The 24,425-nt window shown below is 42.1% G+C and overlaps 3 protein-coding genes across 6 annotated transcripts; 2 read left to right on the forward strand and 1 right to left on the reverse strand.

The window, feature by feature from the left end:
• Positions 1–504: 504 nt before the first annotated feature.
• LOC121955788 (NLR family CARD domain-containing protein 3-like) lies at positions 505–6,031 on the forward strand. 4 transcript variants are annotated; one of them, XM_088089846.1, is made up of 7 exons: positions 505–625; positions 2,161–2,831; positions 3,088–3,261; positions 3,384–3,677; positions 4,239–4,412; positions 4,528–4,574; positions 4,779–6,031. In XM_088089846.1, the coding sequence occupies exons 2-4, from the start codon at positions 2,230–2,232 to the stop codon at positions 3,394–3,396; spliced, it is 789 nt and encodes a 262-aa protein (XP_087945972.1). In that variant the 5' UTR covers positions 505–625; positions 2,161–2,229; the 3' UTR covers positions 3,397–3,677; positions 4,239–4,412; positions 4,528–4,574; positions 4,779–6,031. The 4 variants fall into 4 exon arrangements, 3 of the variants coding, with proteins under 3 accessions (XP_087945972.1, XP_087945971.1, XP_087945973.1); XM_088089845.1 differs by having other exon boundaries at positions 3,384–4,412; XM_088089847.1 differs by lacking the exon at positions 3,384–3,677.
• Positions 6,032–9,143: 3,112 nt separating this feature from the next.
• LOC121940007 (uncharacterized) lies at positions 9,144–19,098 on the forward strand. Its single transcript, XM_088089806.1, has 12 exons — positions 9,144–9,258; positions 9,608–9,724; positions 9,849–9,968; positions 10,097–10,192; positions 10,404–10,482; positions 11,034–11,253; positions 11,620–13,432; positions 13,538–13,711; positions 13,902–14,075; positions 14,203–14,376; positions 16,063–16,109; positions 16,596–19,098. The coding sequence occupies exons 1-12, from the start codon at positions 9,170–9,172 to the stop codon at positions 17,162–17,164; spliced, it is 3,672 nt and encodes a 1,223-aa protein (XP_087945932.1). The 5' UTR covers positions 9,144–9,169; the 3' UTR covers positions 17,165–19,098.
• A 107-nt stretch (positions 19,099–19,205) lies between these two features.
• LOC121939592 (neoverrucotoxin subunit alpha-like) lies at positions 19,206–23,554 on the reverse strand. The gene has a single exon (XM_088089848.1). The coding sequence runs from the start codon at positions 22,333–22,335 to the stop codon at positions 21,739–21,741; it is 597 nt and encodes a 198-aa protein (XP_087945974.1). The 5' UTR covers positions 22,336–23,554; the 3' UTR covers positions 19,206–21,738.
• Between the last annotated feature and the right edge of the window lie 871 nt (positions 23,555–24,425).

A 24,425-nucleotide genomic window follows, 5' to 3' on the forward strand; every position in this document is an offset into this window, starting at 1 on the left:
GAGGGACAGTGTGGGGGACAGTGTGAGGGACAGTGTGAGGGACAGTGTGGGGGGACAGTGTGAGGGACAGTGGGAGGGACAGTGTGAGGGGCAGTGTGGGGGACAGTGTGAGGGACAGTGTGGGGGGACAGTGTGAGGGACAGTGTGAGGGACAGTGTGAGGGACAGTGTGGGGGGCAGTGTGAGGGACAGTATGAGGGACAGTGTGAGGGACAGTGTGGGGGGACAGTGTGAGGGACAGTGTGGGGGGCAGTATAAAGGGACAGTGTGTGTGTGAGTGTGTGTGTGGTTATTTAATACGAGGAAGAAAATAAAAGTGAGCTCAGAACGTGTCCTTATGTACCATCACGTTCTTCACTCAGCTGACTGATGATGACGGTTTATTGTCCTAAAATCTGCACGTGTCTGAAATATCTGGACTCTTTTTCGTGCTCATGCTCTGTTGTTCTTGCATGCAGGAGAAAGGGAAATGATAATTACCGTTTCCTCTTTCTTTTCTCTGGTTGCTGCTGGCTGGTTTAGGGTCACTTCGTCTTCACATTGACATCCAGCACTGCCTCCTTTTCCCTTTTTTCAAGAAGTTAACAATCTGCTTTTCAACAGGACAGAAATAATCATTTAAATAGGTAAGTATGAGAAATCTTTTTTCTATCCTGCAAAACAAGCTGAATGAACAAGCGATTTAAAAATGCTCTTCGATTCTCGTTCTTGTTGACGCTATAGTGATTTGTTCTCTGACACAAAACAACTTCAGTGACAAGATTAAAAAAGATTAAAGATTGTAAATTGATTTTTAATCTTTCATTATCCTGCTCTGATGAAAATAACTTAACTAAATGACTTCTGGTTGTTGAGCTGATCGTGAATCTTTAGACTCTCGAGATATCAGGTAAAAATCAACGAATAGATATCACCATGAAACGTAAATAGTTGATTAATTAGGTTCGGGTTACAACTTCTTGTTTCATTTTGTTGACATATTAGAGTTAAAAATGGGACTTTTGGGTATCTTCACTCCATATCTCCATAAATGGAAAATACCATCATAAAAACATCAATTTTCACCATGTTTTAAGAAAATGAAAAGTTTCATGAACCAGGCTGTGAATCATGAGGCACTGACAAAGACTCCTGAAATACAAACAGGTTGGTTATGAAAGCAAAATAGCCCAAAATCTCAAAACTGATGAGTGTGTGAACAAACTATATTTTCACCTGAGGTGTCTCACCTTTAATAATCTGACACACAGCCAGCTGCAGTGGACATGTCTCAGCAGTGAGACCTCCTCAGAGGACACAGGCTCACATGTCAGGCTTTCAGACTGAGCCGACCTTTGGATCTTGGCCGAAATTCTTCCCGGTTTGTGTGGAGTCACAGATTAAAACAGCCTTTAAACTCTGGGGAGTAAATCCACAGCAGTTTTTACTATCAAGCTGTGATTCTGATGCAATGTTCCAACACTAAGTGAATTTACTGATTTTGTACATTCAGAGTTTCTAGACGTGCTGACTTGGATGAATTTTCAGAGGTTTGCACTTTAAGACAAATTATTATTTAAGTCTCTGATTAAGATTTAATCCAGTGAAAAATGTCAGAGGCTTGAAAGGTAAAGCTAAACATCACATCTTTCTTTGATTCTGGCTCAGTTTTAAATTAAAAGGAGTCAAAGGTAATAAATAGATTTTAATGAAATAATGACTGGATCTCATTTTTAAATCTTTGTGGATTTAACAAATCAATCCCAACACCACCTCTCCATACACGCTTATGCTGGATCTTCCCTCTGTGTTAATGTGGACCTTCAGTTAAAGGTCGAGAATGAACTTTAATTGAATTAACTTTAACCTTTAATTGAATTAACACTTATACATGTTTATTTGGGGTACAATATTAGTTAGATATTTGAAAATAGTTCAGGCCAAGCTCATCATCAAATAATCAAACAATAATAGTAATACAACTACTACTACTAATACTACTACTACTGCTACTACTACTATTACTGCTCCTGCTGCTACTATGGGTATTATGTAGATTGGGGATTGGTGGAGGGGTGTACTCTTAAAGATCTTGTTTTGAGAAAATTTTATTAAAGAACAAAAGTCAGAGATTAGAAGATGGTAAATGGACTACTTGTATACTACTTGAATACTTGTATAGTGCTTCAGAGATGAGGAGCAGGCCGGCAGGATCATCTCCCACATCAAGACTTCCCGAAGCCTCCACATCATGTGCCACATCCCAGTCTTCTGTTGGATCACTGCTACAGTCCTGGAGGACGTGTTGGAGACCAGAGAGGGAGGACAGCTGCCCGAGACCCTGACTGAGATGTACATCCACTTCCTGGTGGTTCAGACCAAACTGAAGAACATCAAGTATCATAAAAGTACTGAGACAGATCCACACTGGAGTCCAGAGAGCAGGAAGATGATGGAGTCTCTCCGCTTCCTCCTGGGTCTGTCACTGCAGACCAATCAGAAACACCTACGAGGTCTGATAACACAGACAGGAAGTAGCTCACAGTCCAATCAGAAAACAGCCAAGTACATCAAGAGGAAGATTAACGAGGATCTCTCTGCAGAGCGAAGCATCAACCTGTTCCACTGTCTGAATGAACTGAATGATCGTTCTCTGGTGGAGGAGATCCAGACTTACCTGAGATCAGGACGTCTGTCCACAGATAAACTGTCTCCTGCTCAGTGGTCAGCTCTGGTCTTCATCTTACTGTCATCAGAAGAAGATCTGGACGTGTTCGACCTGAAGAAATACTCTGCTTCAGAGGAGGCTCTTCTGAGGCTGCTGCCAGTGGTCAAAGCCTCCAACAAAGCTCTGTGAGTGGATCGATAGTGGTTCAGTTGGTAGACCTGGTTGTGTGTTGATTGCAGGTTTGGTGATTCAATCCCTCATTTCTCTAATTCAGGTCAGAATATCTTTGACCAAGACACTGAACCCTAAGTAACTCCTGATTGTCAGGACAGGTCCTTGCATCATAGCTTGTTGCCACTGATGTATGAGTGAGTGTGTGAATGAAAGTCAACTTGTAAACTGTTTTGGGTAAATGGTTCTTCTTGGTTGGTTCTTCTTCAGATTGAGTTCCTGCAACTTGTCATGGAAAAGTGGTGAAGCTCTATCCACAGTTCTCAGCTCTCAGTCCTCCAGACTCATAGAGCTGGACCTGAGTAACAAAGACCTGCAAGACTCAGGACTGAAGTTGCTCTGTGGTGGACTGGAGAGTCCACACTGTAAACTGGAAACCCTCAGGTCAGAATGAAGTTATTTCAGTCAGAAGAGTTTAAGAGTGAAAATCATTTATTGACACAGTGAAAAACAAAGTTTGAAGAGTCTTAGATTGAACCCCCACTGTGATGTCATCCATTTTGTAGGCGGCAGAGATGACATGATGATTACAGGCATATCCCCCGATGGAGTCTAGACACTGGTAGTGCTGATGGTGAATGGCTGAAAAGAAATGCCTCAAGATCTAGATGAATGTTATGTGGAGTGGGGTTTCTAATGATGGAAAGAACCCTGGGCACTGGGTGTAGTGCTACCTGCAGGTCAATGGGGAAGAGGAATTTACCACTGACAGCAGCAGAGAGAAGAACACAACAATATAATTGGCAGAGAGAGACTGTGGCAAATCTGGTTCAGAGACAGTGACCACCCATCGTCAGGCGGTTAGTATGAAGGGAGAGAGAGAGAAAGAGAGAGAGAGAATGAGAAGCATTAACAGTTTATTTGTTGCGCTGCTTGTTAGCTGGTGCTCTTAAAAGTTGTGGATGAGCCTGGCTGAGGAAAAGGGGGTTCCAGTGCAGTGTTTGCTGTCTGGTATTCCGATTGTGCAAATCAAAAGAAAATTTCAACCATTTAATAGAACTAGGCAGCTTCCAGGTGTAAATGGGGATCATATAGGAGGTCTCCAACCAACAGATAATCTGACTACTAAAAAAAGCAAACACAACAACCCATTGAAAAACAATAAAACACTATTGACACAAGTTAACCACTCTTGTTGAGACTGTCCTGCTGTAGTAATGCTGTGCCCAGTTCTTTCTTTACCAGTCCATGAGTAGAGGGAGAAATTGCTTTGTTGCGCTGCTTGTTATTCAGTGGTTTTTATTTGTGGATGAGCCTGGCTTAGACTTTGTGAATGGGGGTCCAACATGAGGGTGGACAACGTGGTACTGTTAAAAACAAACTTACTTGAATAATTAAGGGTTGTGTGTCTGTCTTTGCAGATTAACATCTTGACTGGTCACAAGGGAAGGCTGTGCTTCTCTCGCTTCAGCTCTGAGCTCCAGCCCCTCCCATCTGAGAGAGCTGGACCTGAGCTACAACCATCCAGGAGACTCAGGAGTAAAACTTCTCTCTGCTGGACTGGAGGATCCACACTGGAAACTGGACACTCTCAGGTATGGAAGGACAACAGAAGCTTGCATATTGTTTGTCTGGTCCACTTAAGAGCTGGGCAACAGCAGTCAGGACTAATGTTACCTGGAAAATCAGTGCAACTGTTTCTGCCTCCAGGGTGGATTACTGTGGTGAGGAGAGGCTGCAATGTGGCCCGAGGAAGTGTAAGTGTGGATTCAGTTTGATTATTTTGACGGCTACCACACTTTATTAAGAATCATAATGAAGGAAACTGCTGACAAAATGTGTCCTCACAATACTCAAGTAGAGATGTGAGGTCAGTCTGAAGATATTAAACAAATAATAAACACATCAGGTGTGTTACAAGAGAAACTTAATCAGTGTTGTGTCTTTGTCTCGCTTATCAGATTTCTGTGAACTCACACTGGACGCAAACACAACACACAGAAACCTCAGACTGTCTGACAACAGGAGAGTGACATTCTTACGAAAGTGTCAACCATACCCCTATCACCCAGAAAGATTTGACTTCTGCTGGCAGGTGCTGTGTCAAAATGGTCTGACTGGCTGCTGTTACTGGGAGATCGAGTGGGAAGGAGAGGTTGTCATTGCAGTAACCTACCAAGGAATTGGCAGAAGAGGAAAGGACAGTATTTGCAGGCTTGGGTGGAACGATCAGTCCTGGACTCTGTACTGTTCGAATAAACGTTATCTTGTATGTCACAATAATGCAGTGACACGCATCTCCCACCGCCCCTCCTCTCACAGAGTAGCAGTGTATTTGGACTGTCCTGCTGGGTCTCTGTCCTTCTACCAAGTCTCCTCTGATTCTCTGATCCACCTCCACACCTTCAACAGCACATTCACTGAACCTCTTTACCCTGGCTTTGGGTTTGGAGTTGGCTTATCCTCAGTGTTTCTGTGTGAGCCGTGAGGAGAAGTCTCCTGCACAAAGAAACACACTGGTGACTGAAAAGAGGGGCTGAAATTGAATTGCTCAATTTGTGTAAAATCACACATGGATGTTGTACATGAGATAACTGTGGGGTTGTAGGACTGTGAGGAACCAGTCATATTTTATCTCTACTCACTAACCCTAATGTTGGCCAGAACCCTACCTGAAGGCCAGAATGCAGTAATATCACAGGTGTGGACTTCATACAGGAAATGAGACCTGGCGTCAGGACTGCAGTATGGTTCAACATGACCTTACTACAAACTACAATGTTCTGCTGGGAAAACTTTGGTCCTGGCATTCATGTGGATGCCACTTGACACGTTATACCCATCCAGAAATACTGTGGACTGAGTCCTGTGGATTGCAAGGTTGGGCACTTGTATGTCCCACAAATTCTCAATCAGACTGCGACCATGGTAATTTAGAGGCCAAGTTGATGCCTTGAGCTCACTGTCACATTCCTCAGGCCATTCTTGAGCACTCTACCAACCCAGACACAGTCTGCAACCATGTTTGGGTGGGCAGAGTGTGCCGGGTTGTATCCACATGAATGCCTGAACCCAAGGTTTCCCAGCAGGACATTGCTTTGTAATGAGATGATCAGTGTTATGGACTTCATCTGTTAGTGGTTTTCATGTTTTTGCTGATCAGTGTGTGTGTTTGTGTGTGTGATTTCTGTAAATAAACAAAATAAAACAATGAGCACAAAACTTCAATGTAAGGTTACTCACACAGTGCATTATACAAAAATCCTATTATTCTCTACATAGAAATACACAGCTCCACATATAACCTAAAATATCCAGCACAACCAGAACACACAGGACTGCTACCTCACAGGATCAATTTAAATAAGACACCTGACTGGTATTAATATGACTTTGCCTTTAATGACTTTAATATGCCTTTTCTACAGATATACATCAGAAAAACCTACATTTAAACATCAGAATAATCTATTTTTGTATATTAGAAGAGGTGAAATAATGTCCTGAGAGCAGAACTTACTGTGTTCACTTTGTATTCGTAGAGATAAGTATTTTCATAGTGTCCTCCATATGCATACAAGATTTGACTGTCATAGCTGCTGCAGTCTTTCCCAAACTGCTGAGGTGGAGATAAAATCATTATTTTACAATCACAACATGGAATTAAAAAACAAGCAACAGAAATAAGTATTAATGACAGCACTATCATCATGTCAGCTGAAAGTGATTATTATATTTACTTCCTATCAGTATATTCTCCTACATCCTACACAATGGGGCTTTAATCCTCCTCAGATTAGACTGAGAAGTATGTGTAACATTTACATTTCCCCCCCTGAAAGGCTATTTTTCCATAACTGTGCAAGTTTATTCACAATAGAAACGTTTTCAGTCATAAAAGTAAGTTGCTGTTTCCCATGTGATGAGAATTCACTTTAAACAGTTCTGATTTTTTTAACAAATATCTTCAACACTGATTTTTTCAGTTTACGGTTAAACAAAGCCAGTGTAACTCCTTACATTTATATTCTATCAGTCATATATAAATGTAAATGTAGAGGAACTTACAGCCCTGTTAGTGATGTTCAGCCCAGATAAACTCTGCTTCTCTCTGATCTGCAGAGTCCTGTTGGTCATTCGAGATAACTGACAGCAGCTGGTGATGCTAAGCTCATTTTTGGGTCTTTAGGTGGTTCTTTGGCGCCATCTGGTGATCAGAAGAGTCGACTCTGATCTGGGACTTCTCACTAATTCAAATCACTTCATGCAGGTCAGAGTGACCTGATTTTGACGTCACGCTGATGTTTTTCTAGACTTTGATTCTGAAGTTTTGAAGGTGTGACAGCGTCCTCAGAATACTTCCAAGAATTTCTATCTGAGTTAAACGACAGTGTTTTAAAATGATTTGCATGTGTTGCTGGTCTCGTGTAGAATCAACAACATTTTCAATATAATCTGAGCTCATCAGTACAAAAATGTACACAGCCATCAGAGCAGAAAAACAGGACTTGTATTATTTCTGGGTGTCATTCTGGGCTTTTGACTCTGAATTTGTCATTTTGACTATTTTCCACCTGATGAGGTCATTTTGACCATATTTGGCATATGGAGGAAATACATGCTATTTCCACTAGGTGACCTGTCACAGTCAATGTAGCTGCTGATCACTGACATATCCCAGACTGTCAGCAGCTACACTCACACACTGACATATCCCAGACTGTCAGCAGCTACACTCACACACTGACATATCCCAGACTGTCAGCAGCTACACTCACACACTGACATATCCCAGACTGTCAGCAGCTACACTCACACACTGACATATCCCAGACTGTCAGCAGCTACACTCACACACTGAGCACGGAGGAGACTCAACATCATTCACTCTTTCTGTTTTTTCTTCCATCTTAAAACATAGTGGCATGATGACAAAAACCTGGCATTTAAAGGGTTAAAACTCTGAAAAGTCATATTAATGTATAATATCTTTTAAAGCTTGATACTGAAAAGTGCATTTTGTGTGCAGAGCTATACAAGTGTGTGTAATATTAAAGTGGGCCCTAAAATGTTAAACCCAAAGATTAGCACCTCGCAGCTTCCTTGGATCACATGTATTTAGCTGAATTTCAAAAGTGCTATTACAATTTTTAGGATTTATTATCTCAGGAGGTTTCAAACATGTTTGTATTGTAACCGAAAGAAAATTGGAATACGATTCGTAACTTTGGAATAACTCAAGTTCAAGTTTGTCAAATATTTGCCATTTGTTTGTAAAAGGTGTCTGAACTCAGCAGAACACTGATATGAGCCAGGTGTTGAAGGGTTCATGAAACAGAGCAATTGATCTAGAAAATCATGGTGAGGCAATGAGACGGATATCTCTGCCTTTCCAAACTGTACCACATAAAAACACATCTTTATGGTCCTTTAACAAGGATCCAAACTGTGAATGTTTAACTTGAGTTGTTTGTACCAAAGTTCAGAGCTGCTCTGCGATCACATTTCCTCAAAGAAAAGACTGACAGACTTTAGTGTGAAGATGGAGCAACTTGAGTGTAAATGGACAGACATTTGCAAACATCCTGATGTGAGTTACATGACTGATATTTTTCTGGTTGAAGCTGCTGATTTATTTCAATGTAACTCAACAACTTCATGCAGATTTTGTTTGTTGTTGTCTAACCAAAAGGTAACTTACCCAACATTTTTCTGCCATGTCGCCGTGCGCAGTTTTAACCAGATCTCATTACAGTAGAGGTTGTAGCAGCGATTTGTTAACCCTTTGAAACCGGAGAAAATTGGTGTGATTTCTTTAAAAACAGTGAGAGAAGGAAACAAGCAACTAGGAAAACATAAAACTGAAAAAGGAAATGACAAGAAACAAACAAGAAATGCTTGTATAGAGATGCTGGCCTCGAACAGAATATAGCTTTAACAAATCTGTCATAGTGTTTTAAATAATCTTTAGCTTCTCTGGGATAATCTAGTCCAGATTTAACCCATCTCAGTATAATAGTTTTTAATCTGGACATGGTTCAATGTGGTGTACATGTGAAAAATGCAGTGAAATCTCCTGTTTTTGCATTTTTACACATGGAATAAAGGTTTTACAGATTTGAAAGTGGGTTACAGACAATGCTGAGGCTTCACTTAAAATGTCTAACATTATTTCACCACAGTAAGAGGTTCAAAAAGCTGAGATCCATGGCACCTCCAGGGCTCCATATAATCCACAGAAATCCAAACCACTTTTCTGTTTGAGCGATGAGAGGTGCTGAGTCCTGCTGTAGAGCTTGTTGTAATGAATGATTGCATGTTGTTGTGTCTGTGTGAAGGTGTGGACTCTGCTATGAATCAGGCCGAGGACACAGAGGACGGAGTCCGTCCCTCTACAACCACTCAGCGTGGGGGACAGGACAGCCAGACCAAAACTCAAAGGTCAGACCACCATCTCTGACTGTCCATAGGCGAGTTTCTCCACTGAGTGATGTTATGTGACTTCTTGCCTGAGAGAGCCAGTTCCTTCTGACAAGCACAGAGCCGTAGCATCATGTGACCTAGAAAAGACTTAAAAAGGGTTTCCACTGCAGTTTGGACAAATATGGCTTTCCATTAGGCTTATTTCATATTCGTAATTTCAATTTGCGGGTTAATGGAAACTCGTCTCATGACTCAGATCTCTCCACCGTCAGCATTCACACTCATAAAGATCTGTGTGTGTTGGGTCGAACAGACAAGACACCTGAGTATGAAGGCCCTTTGAAAAATGAATGCCCTGTGTTTGTAGGAGGATTAAACAGCAGAAACAAGTCTCGCCTGTCTCCAGCTGTGTGTCCATGAAAAGTGACTGGTCAAAGGGTCGACCTGTTGATTTTAAAAGTGGACAGCAGTCTGCTGATCCATGGTAAGAACTGAAAGCTGAAAAAAAGCATGACAAAAAGAAAGTGCATTGAAATATTTGGAAACCATTTGAACATCCAGGAAGATTTTTCTTAACATAGATGTTGATCCGTGTTGTGTATTAACAGGATCTCTCTGCAGAGACCAGACTCTCCTGGACCTGAGTCAAGCTGTGTGTCCTTGAAGAGTGACTGGTCAAAGGGTCGACCTGTTGACTTCAAACATGGACAGAAGTTTGCTGAGCCAGAGTAAGAAGTGAAAGATGGAAAAAAGCATTTTCTTGATGAAAAAAAATCTAAAAATTTAATGTTCAGAAATACTTAATCCAAAAGGAATTTTCTTGACGTCCCTCGTAATCAGTGTTGTGTTTTAACAGGATCCCTCTGCAGAGACCAGATCCATCTGGAATCAGCTGTGTGTCCATGAAGAGTGACTGGTCAAAGGGTCGACCTGTTGACTTCAAGAATCAAAGGTAAGAATGAGCACAGATCTATTCATCATTATACTGAAGAATATCATGTTTTAGTACAGAGCACTAGACATGATTTAGTTTCCTCTATGAAGTACACATTCAGGATCCCCTTCAGTCCCCACAGCAGAATTGAATGTGCTCATCTTGTGTCTCTACCATGAATAATCATCACTGAGACTGTGAGTGTTAAAGTTAAACGTTCTGTTTGCAGAGTTCAGCAGCACAGCTCAGAGGTTTCTACTGGCCCGTTTGCTCAGCAGCATCAAACAGACCTGGACTCAATATTCATGGTGTGTAAATGTTCAAGCACAGTACTTTCCATTACAGATTTGCGCAAAACTGTAACACTATTTAGTAAATGTGTATAAAACTCAATGTGGAGTTGACTGTGTTTCCACTGAGTGATTTTGTGCAACTTCTCCTCTGGTGATAACATCCCAGTAACCATGGTGATGGATGTTCAAAACATTAGCAGCTTTATTTCTATTGCAGCCACCGCACTAGCCGTCATTATTTCCAATCCAAGGCCACGTAGAGTGTTATGGAGCCATGATGGAAAGGCGAGCCCCTTATACGTGGTAGCGGCCACATATGAGGGATTTCTGGGAGATGTAGTCCACGATTTCACAGAGGAATTGTGGATTCAAAACTTCCGGATGATCCGTTTAACTTTCTCAGAGTTATGTTATTTAGCTCCTGCTGCATCATGAGGGAGCCAGTTCCTACTGACAAGCACATAGACATAGAATCATGTGACCTAGAAAAGACATAAAAGGTTTCCACTCCAGTTTGGAGAAATATGTTTTGCTAATTCAACTTTGAACATTAATCTGTTTTCCAGCTGCTTGAGGAGAGCATTGTCAGTTTTGTGAAAAACGAACTGAAGAAGTTTCAGAGGGTTCTGAGTCCTGAATGCTACGAGAGTCAGAGTGAGGATGAGGAGGTGTTGGACACTGAGGATGAGGAGCAGTGGACAAGCAGCAGAGAGGCGTTTCTGAAGATCACACGAAACTTCCTAAAGAGAATGAAGCAGGAGGAGCTGGCTGACTGTCTGCAGAGACGTAAGATGATTTTAACAGATTAAACATAATGGGAACAGGAAATAGGTCCAGCATGGGAGAAATCTTGCTGTTCTCATGCACTGTGTACCATTTCCTATAAAAAGTAATGCACTACATTATATACAATACAATACATATTTGTACATATCCAACGTAATGATGAGCCAGTAATTCCTGCACATTTTTGGAAGACTGTGATCATGTGACCAGTGTGATGGGAGCAAAGAAGGAAACACTACCGAGCAGTACAGTTAGGAAGCAGGTTGGGGTGGTGAAGGCGTCAGAAAACAAAAGACTTTTAATGTTTTATATATCCGGTTTACTGGCATCCGTCCACACATTTTCATTTGGATTTTCTTCATTCAGGCACTGGTGCTGTGGCTCTCTTATGCCAAAGAAAACTGAAGTCTGATCTTAGGAAGAAGTTCCAGTGTGTGTTTGAGGGCATCGCTAAAGCAGGAACCCCGACCCTCCTGAATCAGATCTACACAGAGCTCTACATCACAGAGGGAGGGACTGCAGAGGTCAATGATGAACATGAGGTCAGACAGATTGAAGCAGCATCCAGGAAACCAGTCAGACCAGAAACAACCATCAGACAAGAAGACGTCTTTGAAGGCTCACCTGGACGAGACGCACCGATCAGAACAGTGATGACAAAGGGAGTGGCTGGCATCGGGAAAACGGTCCTAACACAGAAGTTCACTCTGGACTGGGCTGAAGACAAAGCCAACCGGGACATCCAGTTCACGTTTCCATTCACGTTCAGAGAGCTGAATGTGCTGAAAGAGAAAAAGTACAGCTTGGTGGAGCTTGTTCATCACTTCTTTACTGAAACCAAAGAAGCAGGAATCTGCAGGTTTGAAGACTTCCAGGTCGTCTTCATCTTTGACGGTCTGGATGAGTGTCGACTTCCTCTGGACTTCCACAACAACGAGATCCTGACCGACGTCTCAGAGTCCACCTCAGTGGATGTGCTGCTGACAAACCTCATCAGGGGGAAACTGCTTCCCTCCGCTCGCCTCTGGATAACCACACGACCTGCAGCAGCCAGTCAGATCCCTCCTGAGTGCGTTGACATGGTGACAGAGGTCAGAGGGTTCACCGACCCACAGAAGGAGGAGTACTTCAGGAGGAGGTTCAGAGATGAGGAGCAGGCCGGCAGGATCATCTCCCACATCAAGACTTCCCGAAGCCTCCACATCATGTGCCACATCCCAGTCTTCTGCTGGATCACTGCTACAGTCCTGGAGGACGTGTTGAAGACCAGAGAGGGAGGACAGCTGCCCGAGACCCTGACTGAGATGTACATCCACTTCCTGGTGGTTCAGACCAAACTGAAGAACATCAAGTATCATAAAAGTACTGAGACAGATCCACACTGGAGTCCAGAGAGCAGGAAGATGATGGAGTCTCTGGGAAAACTGGCTCTTGAGCAGCTGCAGAAAGGAAACCTGATCTTCTACGAGTCCGACCTGACAGAGTGTGGCATCGATATCAGAGCAGCCTCAGTGTACTCAGGAGTGTTCACACAGGTCTTTAAAGAGGAGAGAGGACTGTACCAGGACAAGGTCTTCTGCTTCGTCCATCTGAGTGTTCAGGAGTTTCTGGCTGCTCTTCATGTCCATCTGACCTTCATCAACTCTGGAGTCAATCTGATGGAAGAAGAAGAACAAACAACCTCCCGGCTGCCTAAAGTTTTTATTAAGAAACCTAAAAGAAAACATCTCTACCAGAGCGCTGTGGACAAGGCCTTACAGAGTCCAAATGGACACCTGGACTTGTTCCTCCGCTTCCTACTGGGTCTGTCCCTGCAGACTAATCAGAAACACCTACGAGATCTGATAACACAGAGAAGAGGCAGTGCGGAGACCAATCAGAAAATGGCCAAGTACATCAAGAGGAAGATTAACGAGGATCTGTCTGCAGAGCGAAGCATCAACCTGTTCCACTGTCTGAATGAACTGAATGATCGTTCTCTGGTGGAGGAGATCCAGACTTACCTGAGATCAGGACGTCTGTCCACAGATAAACTGTCTCCTGCTCAGTGGTCAGCTCTGGTCTTCATCTTACTGTCATCAGAAGAAGATCTGGACGTGTTCGACCTGAAGAAATACTCTGCTTCAGAGGAGGCTCTTCTGAGGCTGCTGCCAGTGGTCAAAGCCTCCAACAAAGCTCTGTGAGTGGATGAATCACTGAATATCAGTACAAGCACTCAAAATTTCTCAGAGGATAAACAACATTTTTCTGTAATCTGTTGTTCATCACTGATTTTTTTCTTCAGGCTGAGTGGCTGTAATCTCTCAGAGAGAAGCTGTGGAGCTCTGTCCTCAGTCGTCAGCTCCCAGTCCAATAGTCTGAGAGAGTTGGACCTTAGTAACAACCACCTGCAGGATTCAGGGTTGAGTCTGTTGTCAGCTGGACTGGAGAGTCCACATTGTACACTGGAAAGTCTCAGGTCAGAATGAAGTCATCTGTAAAGTGGTACAGTAAAAGTTAAGCATAATTTGCAAGAGAAATGCTCAGTTTATATAAAGGTGAGATCTTTTATAAAAATATTTCCATTCTGACACACAGAAGCAGAACATGACTGTGCAGAACTGTTTAGTCTTTTCTTTGAGCCTCAACATATTTTCAAATCTTTATAGGCTTGGTTTGTGTAAACTGTCATGGCGAAGCTGTGAAGCTCTGTCCTCAGTTCTCAGCTCCCAATCCTCCAGTCTGAGAGAGATGGACCTGAGTAACAATGACCTGCAGGATTCAGGACTAAAGGTGCTCTCCACTGGACTGAGTAGTCCACACTGTCAACTGGAAACCTTCAGGTTATCAGTTTTTTTTAGAATTTAGAATTTAAATGTTTTTCATTGTGGTTGATGTCAGTGAAGAGTCTTGCCTATGAAATAACCAAAAATGTTAACCTTTTTTTCTTTCCTTTTTTAAAAATTCCAGTCTGTCAGGCTGTCTGGTCTCAGAGGAAGGCTGTGCTGCTCTGGCCTCAGCTCTGAGCTCCAACCCCTCCCATCTGAGAGAGCTGGACCTGAGCTACAACCATCCAGGAGACTCAGGAGACAAACTTCTGTCTGATGGACTGAAGGATCCACACTGGAGACTGGACACTCTCAGGTATGACCAGACAGACAAGGGAATGAAATAACCGATTACAGTAGAGATAAACACACACACATGCACATATAGTTTTCATCACCTGTCGAGAATGAACAAAATTCTGTATTGCTTGTAATATGATAGACATTATTAAAGATCAACGTTTTTTCATAAACGTCATTCAAATCTGGAGAGGTTTTAAGACTTAAGACTTGACAGAAAGACTTTGGCCCTTAAGACGAGTGTAAACTGTGTGATTTTAGCCTGTTTTTGATTCTTGAGTAGAGATGATTCATTTTAGAGTTGGCTGAATATCAGTGTTGTCGGGCATTGTTTGCCATATCGGATGAATTTCTGACGTCAGAAATTTGGGTTGGCTGATGCAGGCTCTGGCACACTTGAAGCAAGGGGAAAACAGAGCATCTGAAAACACCATGGCAACGTGACGCTGGACGTTTTCTGATTAAAACTAATGTTAGTAACAAGTAGTTATACTGTAGAAGCTCAGTTTATGGCTGTAGAAACTGCACAACAAGGAATATTAGTGTAAAAGAGTACTGAGCCACTGCATTGCACTACCTCAGTACTCTTTTGCACTACCTCAACATTCTATTTATTCTATTTTTATATATTTATGTTTATTTCTATCTTCTATTATTCTTCTTATTTTTCTGTGTATGTCTCTGTATGTCTTACGTGCCAAGCTGCTGTGACAACTAAATTTCCCTCCGGGGATCAATAAAGTCGTCTAAGTCTAAGTAACTAATGTCAGCTATCAAGTTCACAACAATAAAATTAAAAGTAGCCAGCTTACTTCCAGTTGTCTCTGCAAAATGGACAAGCCACGTCTTCAAAGAGATCCACGGGTCCATATGCATTGGCGCCTCTTTGTCTCTTTGTCACAATTGTGAATAGCCAGGATGGTCCGCAGGAGCTGACTGGCCGTTTTTACACCGACAGTGTGAGCTCTCAGGTCGTGGCTTGATGATCGGACCGTACAGTGTGAACACATTAACCGTGATCTTTGGCTTTGCATCGCAGACAATTCACATGTAAAAATAAGCAGGAGTTGGAATTAATGACCAGTTCTGTCCGACCACGATCTCAAGAAACGCCACCCGTACACGTTGCATGTGGACCCATGTGGTGCTGTCCACTAGTGTATAATAACAACACCAATAGATCTGTCAAAGTGAGTTGGTGGTGGCTTTTGGCCTCACGCCGTACACTGAAAGCACCAACAGAGCGGACATATTGGACGAGTTTGGAGTGAGGGCTGGTAATTCCTGTCTCCTTCACTGTTTGGTAACCTAAAAATCAACTGACGTCACATTATTTATGTCTAAATCCCTTTAAAACTGCTTGAAGAAGTGAGGAAGGGTTGAGTCACAAAAGGCACAACCATCTTACCTGTAAGTCTTTAGTTATGCAGCAGTGATTTAGCATGAAATCACTGCTCACTGAAGAATTATTATTTTCAAGGTTATTATTTGCACAGTACATCACATTCTTTTAGTCTTCATCTTGCAGACACAAATGAGAAAACAGAAAAGATACCAAATGGGAATGTTTCTCTGTCATCCCGGCAAGCTGAGGAAGACTTTACACGTTGAACAGCAGTTAGGAATTGCCCTGATCATGTAGAGCGAAGAATATTAAATCTTCCCAGAGATCATGCAGGTCTGATTGTGTTTCTCCGTTCAGGGTGGACCATTGTGGAAAGCAGAGGTTAAAACCTGGTCTGAGGAAGTGTAAGTGTCAATTCAGTTTCATTTATGACTAAAACATCACACAAAATTTAAAGTGATAGCTCAAGGTTTTTTTAAGTGGGGTCGTATGAGACACTTATCCAAAAACTGGGATAGTTGTTTAAATTGTAGTGGGTTGTGTATAAAATCTGGGAGGTAATTTATATAGAAAGAGAATATATATTAAAAAATGGGATATCGTTCAATTTTTACTAATATTGAGTTGTATATAGACATTGGATAGCAATTTAAATATATACATCTAACCCATGTGCATTGTTTGACCATTTAAAAAACAGTTATAACTGCATAAATTCAAACAAGACTGCAGGAAAATCAAAATTTCTGGTGCTTCTCTATGGAGGTCTTTGAGCAGGATGTCAGAGTGCATGGTTTAACTGCATGTGACTGGCTCATGGTGTTTAGTGATAGGTTGAGTGTTGAAACTTAATATAACTCACCAATATGGTGGTTTGTTCTCTCCATCAGATGCCTGTGAACTCACTCTGGACACAAACACAGCACACAGAAAGCTCGAACTGTCGGAAAACAACAGGACGGTAACACTGGTGCGAGAGAAAGAACAGCCTTATCCCAATCATGCAGACAGATTCGACAGCTGCTGGCAGCTGCTGTGTATAACTGGTCTGACTGGTCGCTGCTACTGGGAGGTGGAGTGGAGAGGAGACGTTGATGTAGCGGTGACTTACCGCAGAATCAGAAGGAAAGGAAATGCAGCTGACTGCAGGTTTGGAAGGAATGATCAGTCGTGGAGTCTGAGCGGCTCTGACGGTGGTTACTCCGTCTGGCACAATAATGTAGAAAACGTCCTCCGTCTGTCCTCCTCCTCTGTCTCTGGTAGAGTAGCAGTGTATGTGGACTGTCCTGCTGGCTCTCTGTCCTTCTTCAGAGTCTCCTCTGACTCTCTGATCCACCTCCACACCTTCAACGCCACCTTCACTGAGCCTCTTTACCCTGGCTTCGGGTTTGGGTCTGGGCTCGGGGTGGAGTCTTTGATGCTGTCACTGGACTCATCAGTGTCGCTGTGTTCACTGTAGGAGGAGGAGTCTCCCTGTGAAGAGAAACACTCAGACTTGTGACTTTTTAAGGGAATGTAATAGTGGTTTCCATTAACCCTCAAATTGTGCAAATTAAAACTGCAGATATAAAATACACCTAATGGAAGCACATCAGGTTAAAAACAAAATCCCATATTATCCCATAAAAGCCATATTTCTCAAAACTGCAACTGAAAGATGTTTTTGACTTTTGTAAATGCTTTGGCGATAAAAGAACTGGCTTCACATATTAGAAGATGTGAAATTATCTACTGAGAGCTGAACCTTTGTCATAACTTAGCGGGGGACTGCAGCTACATGCACCAGGTCTGACTTTAACATTAAATGATAATGGCTGCTAATTGGCTAAGATATAAGATACATCATCATGTAAAAAAGAGATGGTCCACCAGTACATTTGTGTTATAAATGCACGTCAGAGGGGACAAAACATATTTTTTATCTGAGTATGTTCATTAAAACATTGTGTATTTTTAACAATTCTTATATGTAAAACAATACTGATTAAAGCAATTTTATTTAATGAGTCAACTGTCTAATGGAAATATGTCATAAAACATTGAATCACAGTATGGACTGTAATAACTGCATATTTTGTTGAATAAAGATTATGAGACAAAATCTGAGTCCATATGCTTATGTCAAAAAATATATGGTTATTGGTTAGAGTGAACTGATTTAGCAAAGAAAAAACATGAAAAAAACTCCCACCAGTATGAAAGTGAGATCTGTGTAACATTACTTTATGTTCAGTCTTAGTTCTGTATTCAAAATCAAAATATAGTAATGTTTGGACTATATACATTTTTTGCCTTTACACATTGTTCTAACAATGACATTATTTGAAGCCAGAGCCTGCAGTTCCTTTGATGTCCACTAGAGTTGAATCTGAGAGTGAGTCAGTCCCCTCAGACCCCCATGTTAAAAACTTTACAGCAGAAATAAACATGTTTACAGTCTGGTACAAAAGACAGTTTTGCTCTCTATATATAATTTATCTGTTTACATTTTTAAGGCTTAAACATTACACATATTTAACCCTGTTTGGTGCATTTCATTATTCGTGTCTGTGTTGATGCATGTGTCCTAAATGTAGTCCAGATTGTGTATCTGAGTGTAATCAGTGAATTTCCAGCTCAGCTCCTACAATAAGTCTAAAATACACTGTGGAAACTAAATAGTTACATTCAGACTGTTCAGGTCAAAAAATGCTCCATTGAAACCCATTCAAACTGACATTTTTGATCCCACAGCCATCAGAGCAGAAAAACAGGACTTGTATTATTTCTGGGTGTCATTCTGGGCTTTTGACTCTGAATTTGTCATTTTGACTATTTTCCACCTGATGAGGTCATTTTGACCATATTTGGCATATGGAGGAAATACATGCTATTTCCACTAGGTGACCTGTCACAGTCAATGTAGCTGCTGATCACTGACATATCCCAGACTGTTAGCAGCTACACTCACACACTGACATATCCCAGACTGTCAGCAGCTACACTCACACACTGACAGATCCCAGACTGTCAGCAGCTACACTCACACACTGATCATGGAGGAGATTGAAAATAAAAATAATAATAATAAAATAAAATACAATTATTATTATTTTTTCATCTAAGACACAGTGGCATCATAACAAAACCCTGGCACTTAAAGGGTCAAAATTCTGAAAATAAATGAATATCTTATATTTATGATTAGGACTGATGTTGGTTAAAAATAAAACCAATGAAACTATAAAATCATATTAATGTATATTATTTTTTAAAGCTTGACTTTAAAAAGCGCTTTTTGTGAACAGAGCAATACGAGTGTGAGTAATATTACAGTGGGCCCTGAGGGTTAATGGTGAGGCCTCTTTGAGTGACAGGCTGTCTGCTCATTGTGTCCTCGGCCTCTCAGTCAGATCCACCCTCTCGCCCAAATATGGTCACTTCTGGCTCCAAAACACCAAGATGGCGACGGCAGAACGCCGAACTCATGGCTTCAAAACAGGAGTCCATAAAACAATAGATGATGTTGCAGAAGTTACCTCCATTATTTATACACTGTATACCTCAGATACACATTATCGTTCCACACTTTCTGCAAACACACACAGTGCTCTTAAAAGTGTCCCCACAAATACTGTAATCAAACAGGGTCCCCACAAACACTGTAACATCATTATCCTCTCAAACACACATAGCTGCTGAAGTGTGCATAACATGTAGACCTAACTTACACAGAGTAGCTAGGTAGTCTGCAGGAAAATGTTACATTTTGACAGGTAACGGTTGTCAATTTCAGCGGTTGCGTAACTGTTTGTGTCTGCGGGGCCAAACATATTCATTAAATTAACAAACAAATCATAATCTGTTATTACTGTCAACTCATAAATGGTGCTTGTATAACTGCTGTATAAAAGCAATATCACACTGGAGGCTGTGCTGTTAAATAAAGGTTACAGGCAATACTGTGAAGAGCTATGATGTACATTTTTTACTGGCATGTCAGACTTTTTTTAAGCAACAAGAAGATAAAATAATGCCCAACTTTACAGGAAAAATTCAATATAGGTAGTAGAGCAATTATAAATAGTATATGCTAATATATGTCCCACAGACATTTTTTTTAACTCCAATCATATACTCTGATAAAGTATTGTTAAAAAGAACAAAACAAATGTACAGAATCAAATAATGAATTCATAAATGGCTTACAACTGATGCAAGCCCTTTTCTGCTCACAAAACACAATATTTAATGAGATATGAGAAAATACAAAGAATGAAGTTCATTCCACATCTGTAGTACTGCAATGTAAACTCAGTCCACTATAAACCCCATAAATTAAATACTGATTTCTATTGCCAAAAATCCATTACTCTGGCAGCAGGGATCTGAGTCCCATCTGCAGTAAATAACAGTAATCTTGCTTGAATTAGACTGAACAAAACATGACCGTGGGGGCAGTGAACAAATGTCTAATCTCATTTATTACTACAGGACATAACACTGGCCCTCAGCTGACTTGTACCCTTATTGTCGAGGTAAGGGTAATCTCTATAAAAATGTGCTATTTTCGCTAGAAATAATCAAAGTGATCAATAAAAACAAAGCCTGTTGTCAGGTACAAGAATTTAAAAACAGACTTAAAACAAAAACCTGTCTAGTCTAAGCTTACCAGGCAAACAAAAATTGCACTCCAGCAGCAACCCATAAACCCTCCAGATAAGAAATTAAAAACAAGCCCAGATAAACCTATTGCCCCAATGCTGAAAGCTTGTTTAGTTGCTCACAAGAGTTAACAATGTCCAGAACTCTGTCAAACAGTGGAAACAGGGGCAGACTGTTCACATGAAATCACAGCTTTGACTGGCCTTACTACACCCTGGCTTTCATCGGCGTGTTGATTGATCCACGTGGCTCCTGATTAGCAGGCAAAATCCACGTCGCAAAAGAGAGCGAGACCAGCCAGAGACAAGGAAAGCCAATGGCACGACCACATGTGGGTTGTCTGGTAGAGGAGGTCTAGGTAATTCCCTTTTCAGAGGAGTGAGGTGACGTTTGACCTGCATTAACAGAGAAGACTGCACTGAAATCATACATAACAAAGCAAACACAGTCACCTGACAACCATCACAGGGTCCATTGGTTAAAATTAAAACAATTCTGAGACATTTCTGAGGGTAGAGGATGGACAGACAGCACACAAAGCTCACCTCGGCTTTCTACAGTTACAACTTAAGGTTCGATATCATGCTGTGGTTTGATAGATTGTAAGTATTCAATGTCATTTGTCTCGATGTGGACGAAGTCTGAGTGCAATTACATGCACATGAATATCCCTTTGTGAGGCTTATCCAGGTTATGATCATATTCGAGATATGGTGTTTGCATGAGCACAGAGAAATCAGGTTATTAATATTCCCCGTATACGTCCTCATGAGCAGGTGTCCAAGCATCTGAGAAACAATATGGAATGCCTTCTGAAATTCATCCAGAAATCAGACGAGAGATTCACCAACCAGCAAAAATGCATCACTGCCATCATGTACAACAAGATCGGAGGGGCACGATAGTGGGAAATGATGGACCAACTCAGCGGACTTTCACCGTAAGATCCCAACAGCAAAAGCCACCTTCTGCATTCCCATGATACACAGGTGGTCCATGTCAGCTGAGAACAGGGGCGAACTCAACCGCTCGCAGTGTTATTAGACGTTGCGTGCACATGATACACTGCTCAGTGGTTGTCAGGTTAAGAGCTGCAGTGATGACGTAATGTTATGGGGTACAAAGGTCCCTATAGGGTGGGAGGAGGGGTGGTGGATGGATCCAACAAACCCCGGACTTTCACCCAGGAGGTGAGAGTTCACTTCCCGTCTGAATGTGTGTGCATCCACCCTCCGGTGAATGTGTCTGCTTCTGGGTTCTCAGAACACTAATTCTAAGATATTTTCTAATAATGTATGTACCAAAAAAAAAAAATGTAAAAATTGGGCCACATTTGTTCCAATACATATTTGCTTTTTTTCATACAGTGTGAGATTCTCCTTCCTACAGCTAAGGCAGAAACACGGAGGACTCAAATGAACACAACCTGAACCCCGGGTAAAGAGGTTCAGTGAAGGTGGTGCTGAAGGTGTGGAGGTGGATCAGAGTGTTCGAGGAGACTCTGAAGAAGGACAGAGAGCCGGTAGGACAGTCCACATACACTGCTACTCTGTGAGAGACAGAGGGGGAGGAGGAGAAAGAGGAAGAGGGGGAGGAGGAGGGGAGAGAGAGGAACATTTCTCTGTCATTGTGCCAGACGGAGTAACGATCATTGCAGCACTTCAGACTCCAGGACTGATCGTTCCTTCCAATCCTGCAGTTGTGGATTTCTCTCCTGGTGATTCCTTTGTAAGCGACAGCAACGTGAACCGATCCTTTCACCTCGACCTCCCAGTAACAGCGTGGAGTCACACAGTCTCTGCAGATCATCTGATAGAGGTGAGAACTGTTTGGATGATCACGGTAAGGCTGCTCGTCTCGCACTGCGGTCAGCCTTCTGTTGTTTTCAGACAGTTGGAGTTTAATGCTGGATGTTTCCAATGTGAGTGTGCAGGCATCTGATGGAGAGAACAAAACACAATACAGCAGCAGGTTGTCAACAACCATACCTGATGGGTTATTTGTTTTCTTGTGCAAACTGTAGAAGAATAAACACTCTATAAAATGTGAAGCAACGCTTCTGATTTGCTCCTATTTGACAGTATATCCAATCAGCCTAAAACCACACAAGATAACAAAAGCTCCCATGGCAAGGTCCTGATGAGGATGAGCATGCAGATGAGTTTCCCTGAGAATTTTCTGACAGTTATTGCAGAATTTCTTTGGTAGTTCAACCCAATTATTGCATTAGCAGTCTGGATAGCTGCTCTCAGACCATCTTGGAAGATGATGGAGGTCCTAAGCTGGTGTGGTTACGTGTAATTTGTAGGACTGTACTGCCAAATTCAGGGAAATGATATTGGAAACGTCTTATGGTTGTGACACAACAGCTGTGGTGGACATTCCTGCAGTAAGGCACGGTGAGGCACCAATGGCACGCTCTTTCTGTGGCGTTGTTTTGTGTCATCAAATGTCACATTTAGAGTGTCCTTTCACTGTGACCATCCCAAGGCACACCTGTGTCGAAACGATGCTACAGAATCAGACACGACAGTCAGGTGGATGGATTATCTTGAAAAGGGGAGAAGTGCTCACCAACAAAGGTTTACAACCACAATGTGATAGAAATATATCTATTAAGTGCTAAAAAGAAATCTTAGATCTGTAACTTAAACCTGTGAAAGATGGGAGCGAAATCAAAAGTGTTCAGTTATATTTTAAAAATTGATCCCATCCCCACCCTGGGCAAGATACTATGAGGGTGGCTGGGCTCAGCCTTAGAGATAGGGTGAGGAGCTCGGAGTAAAGCCGCTGCTCTTTTGTGCTGAAAGGGGCCAGTTGAGGTGGTTCAGGCATTTGATCAGGATGCCTCCTGGGCGCCTCCCGTTAGAGGAGTTCCTGGCATGTCCAACTGGTAGTTTGCCCCAGGACAAACCCAGAACACAATGGAGGGATTACATATCTCATCTGGCCTGGGAACGCCTCGGGTCCTCCAGGAGGAGCTGGAAAGCCTGGCTGGGGAAAGGGATATTTGGAGTGCTTTGCTCAGCCTGCTGCCCCCGTGACCCGGCCTCGATAAGCGGACGATGATGGATGGATGGATGGATGGATAGACATCAATTGATCGCAACTCTTGTCAGTAGGTTTGAGTGGTTAGAACCAAAAACTGCAAACAGCTTATTAATTAAAACAGAAATTGCTCATTGTTTTGTTCTCATGAATAAAACTGAATCCACACTTACATTTCTTCAGACCAGGTATCAACCACTGCTGTCCACGAGGCTCCACCCTGGAGGAAGAAACAGTCAGATCAACATATTCTCCTTGATTTGGAAACAGCACAACAAATTGAACGTTGTCACAAAGTTAGTGCACCTATGCAGTACTTTGAAACAATCCAGACTTGTCATTCTCTGCCTGTCCACCATATGCCCTCAGACTCTCCCAACAGTCCCAGTCAGCCGACTCTCATTCACCTGCTCACCTGTTTCCACTGTCCCTCATCAGCCCTGATATAGATAACTGTCACATTTCCACTTATTCCCTGTCAGAGTCAATGTTGCTTTGCTCTCCGGACACCCCTACATGAACCTCAACCCTGAAACGTGTTACCCTGAAGTTAGTACCTGCCTGCCATCCTGCATCTATTTCCTGCCTTATTCCTGTTTACCCATAGAGTCTTTCTTAACTCTGTTCTACCAATGCCAATAACTTCCTCCTCTCTTTGCTTTCATCTGCCTTGACAGACTTGGATGATTTACCATCTAATATAAGTCCTAACTCAACATGAGGCAGTATTTTTCTCCTAGCTTGACCTGGAAAGCTCTTGTCGCTCCATACCTGAGATTTTCCAATTTCCAGTTTGGATCCTCCAGTCCAGCAGAGAGAAGCTTCAGTCCTGAGTCTCCTGGATGGTTGTAGCTCAGGTCCAGCTCTCTCAGACTGGAGGGGTTGGAGCTCAGAGCTGAGGCCAGAGCAACACAGCCTTCCTCTGTGACCAGACAGCCTGACAGACTAAACACACACATACATAGAGATGACATGATATCAGCAGAGAGAGAGAGATGGGAATAACATGCAATTCAGGTTCCTGACCT

This window comes from Plectropomus leopardus, chromosome 16 (assembly GCF_026936395.1).
Source record: "Plectropomus leopardus strain MGB_pleo_1.0 chromosome 16, ASM2693639v1, whole genome shotgun sequence".
In the NCBI taxonomy this organism is placed as follows: domain Eukaryota; kingdom Metazoa; phylum Chordata; class Actinopteri; order Perciformes; family Serranidae; genus Plectropomus; species Plectropomus leopardus.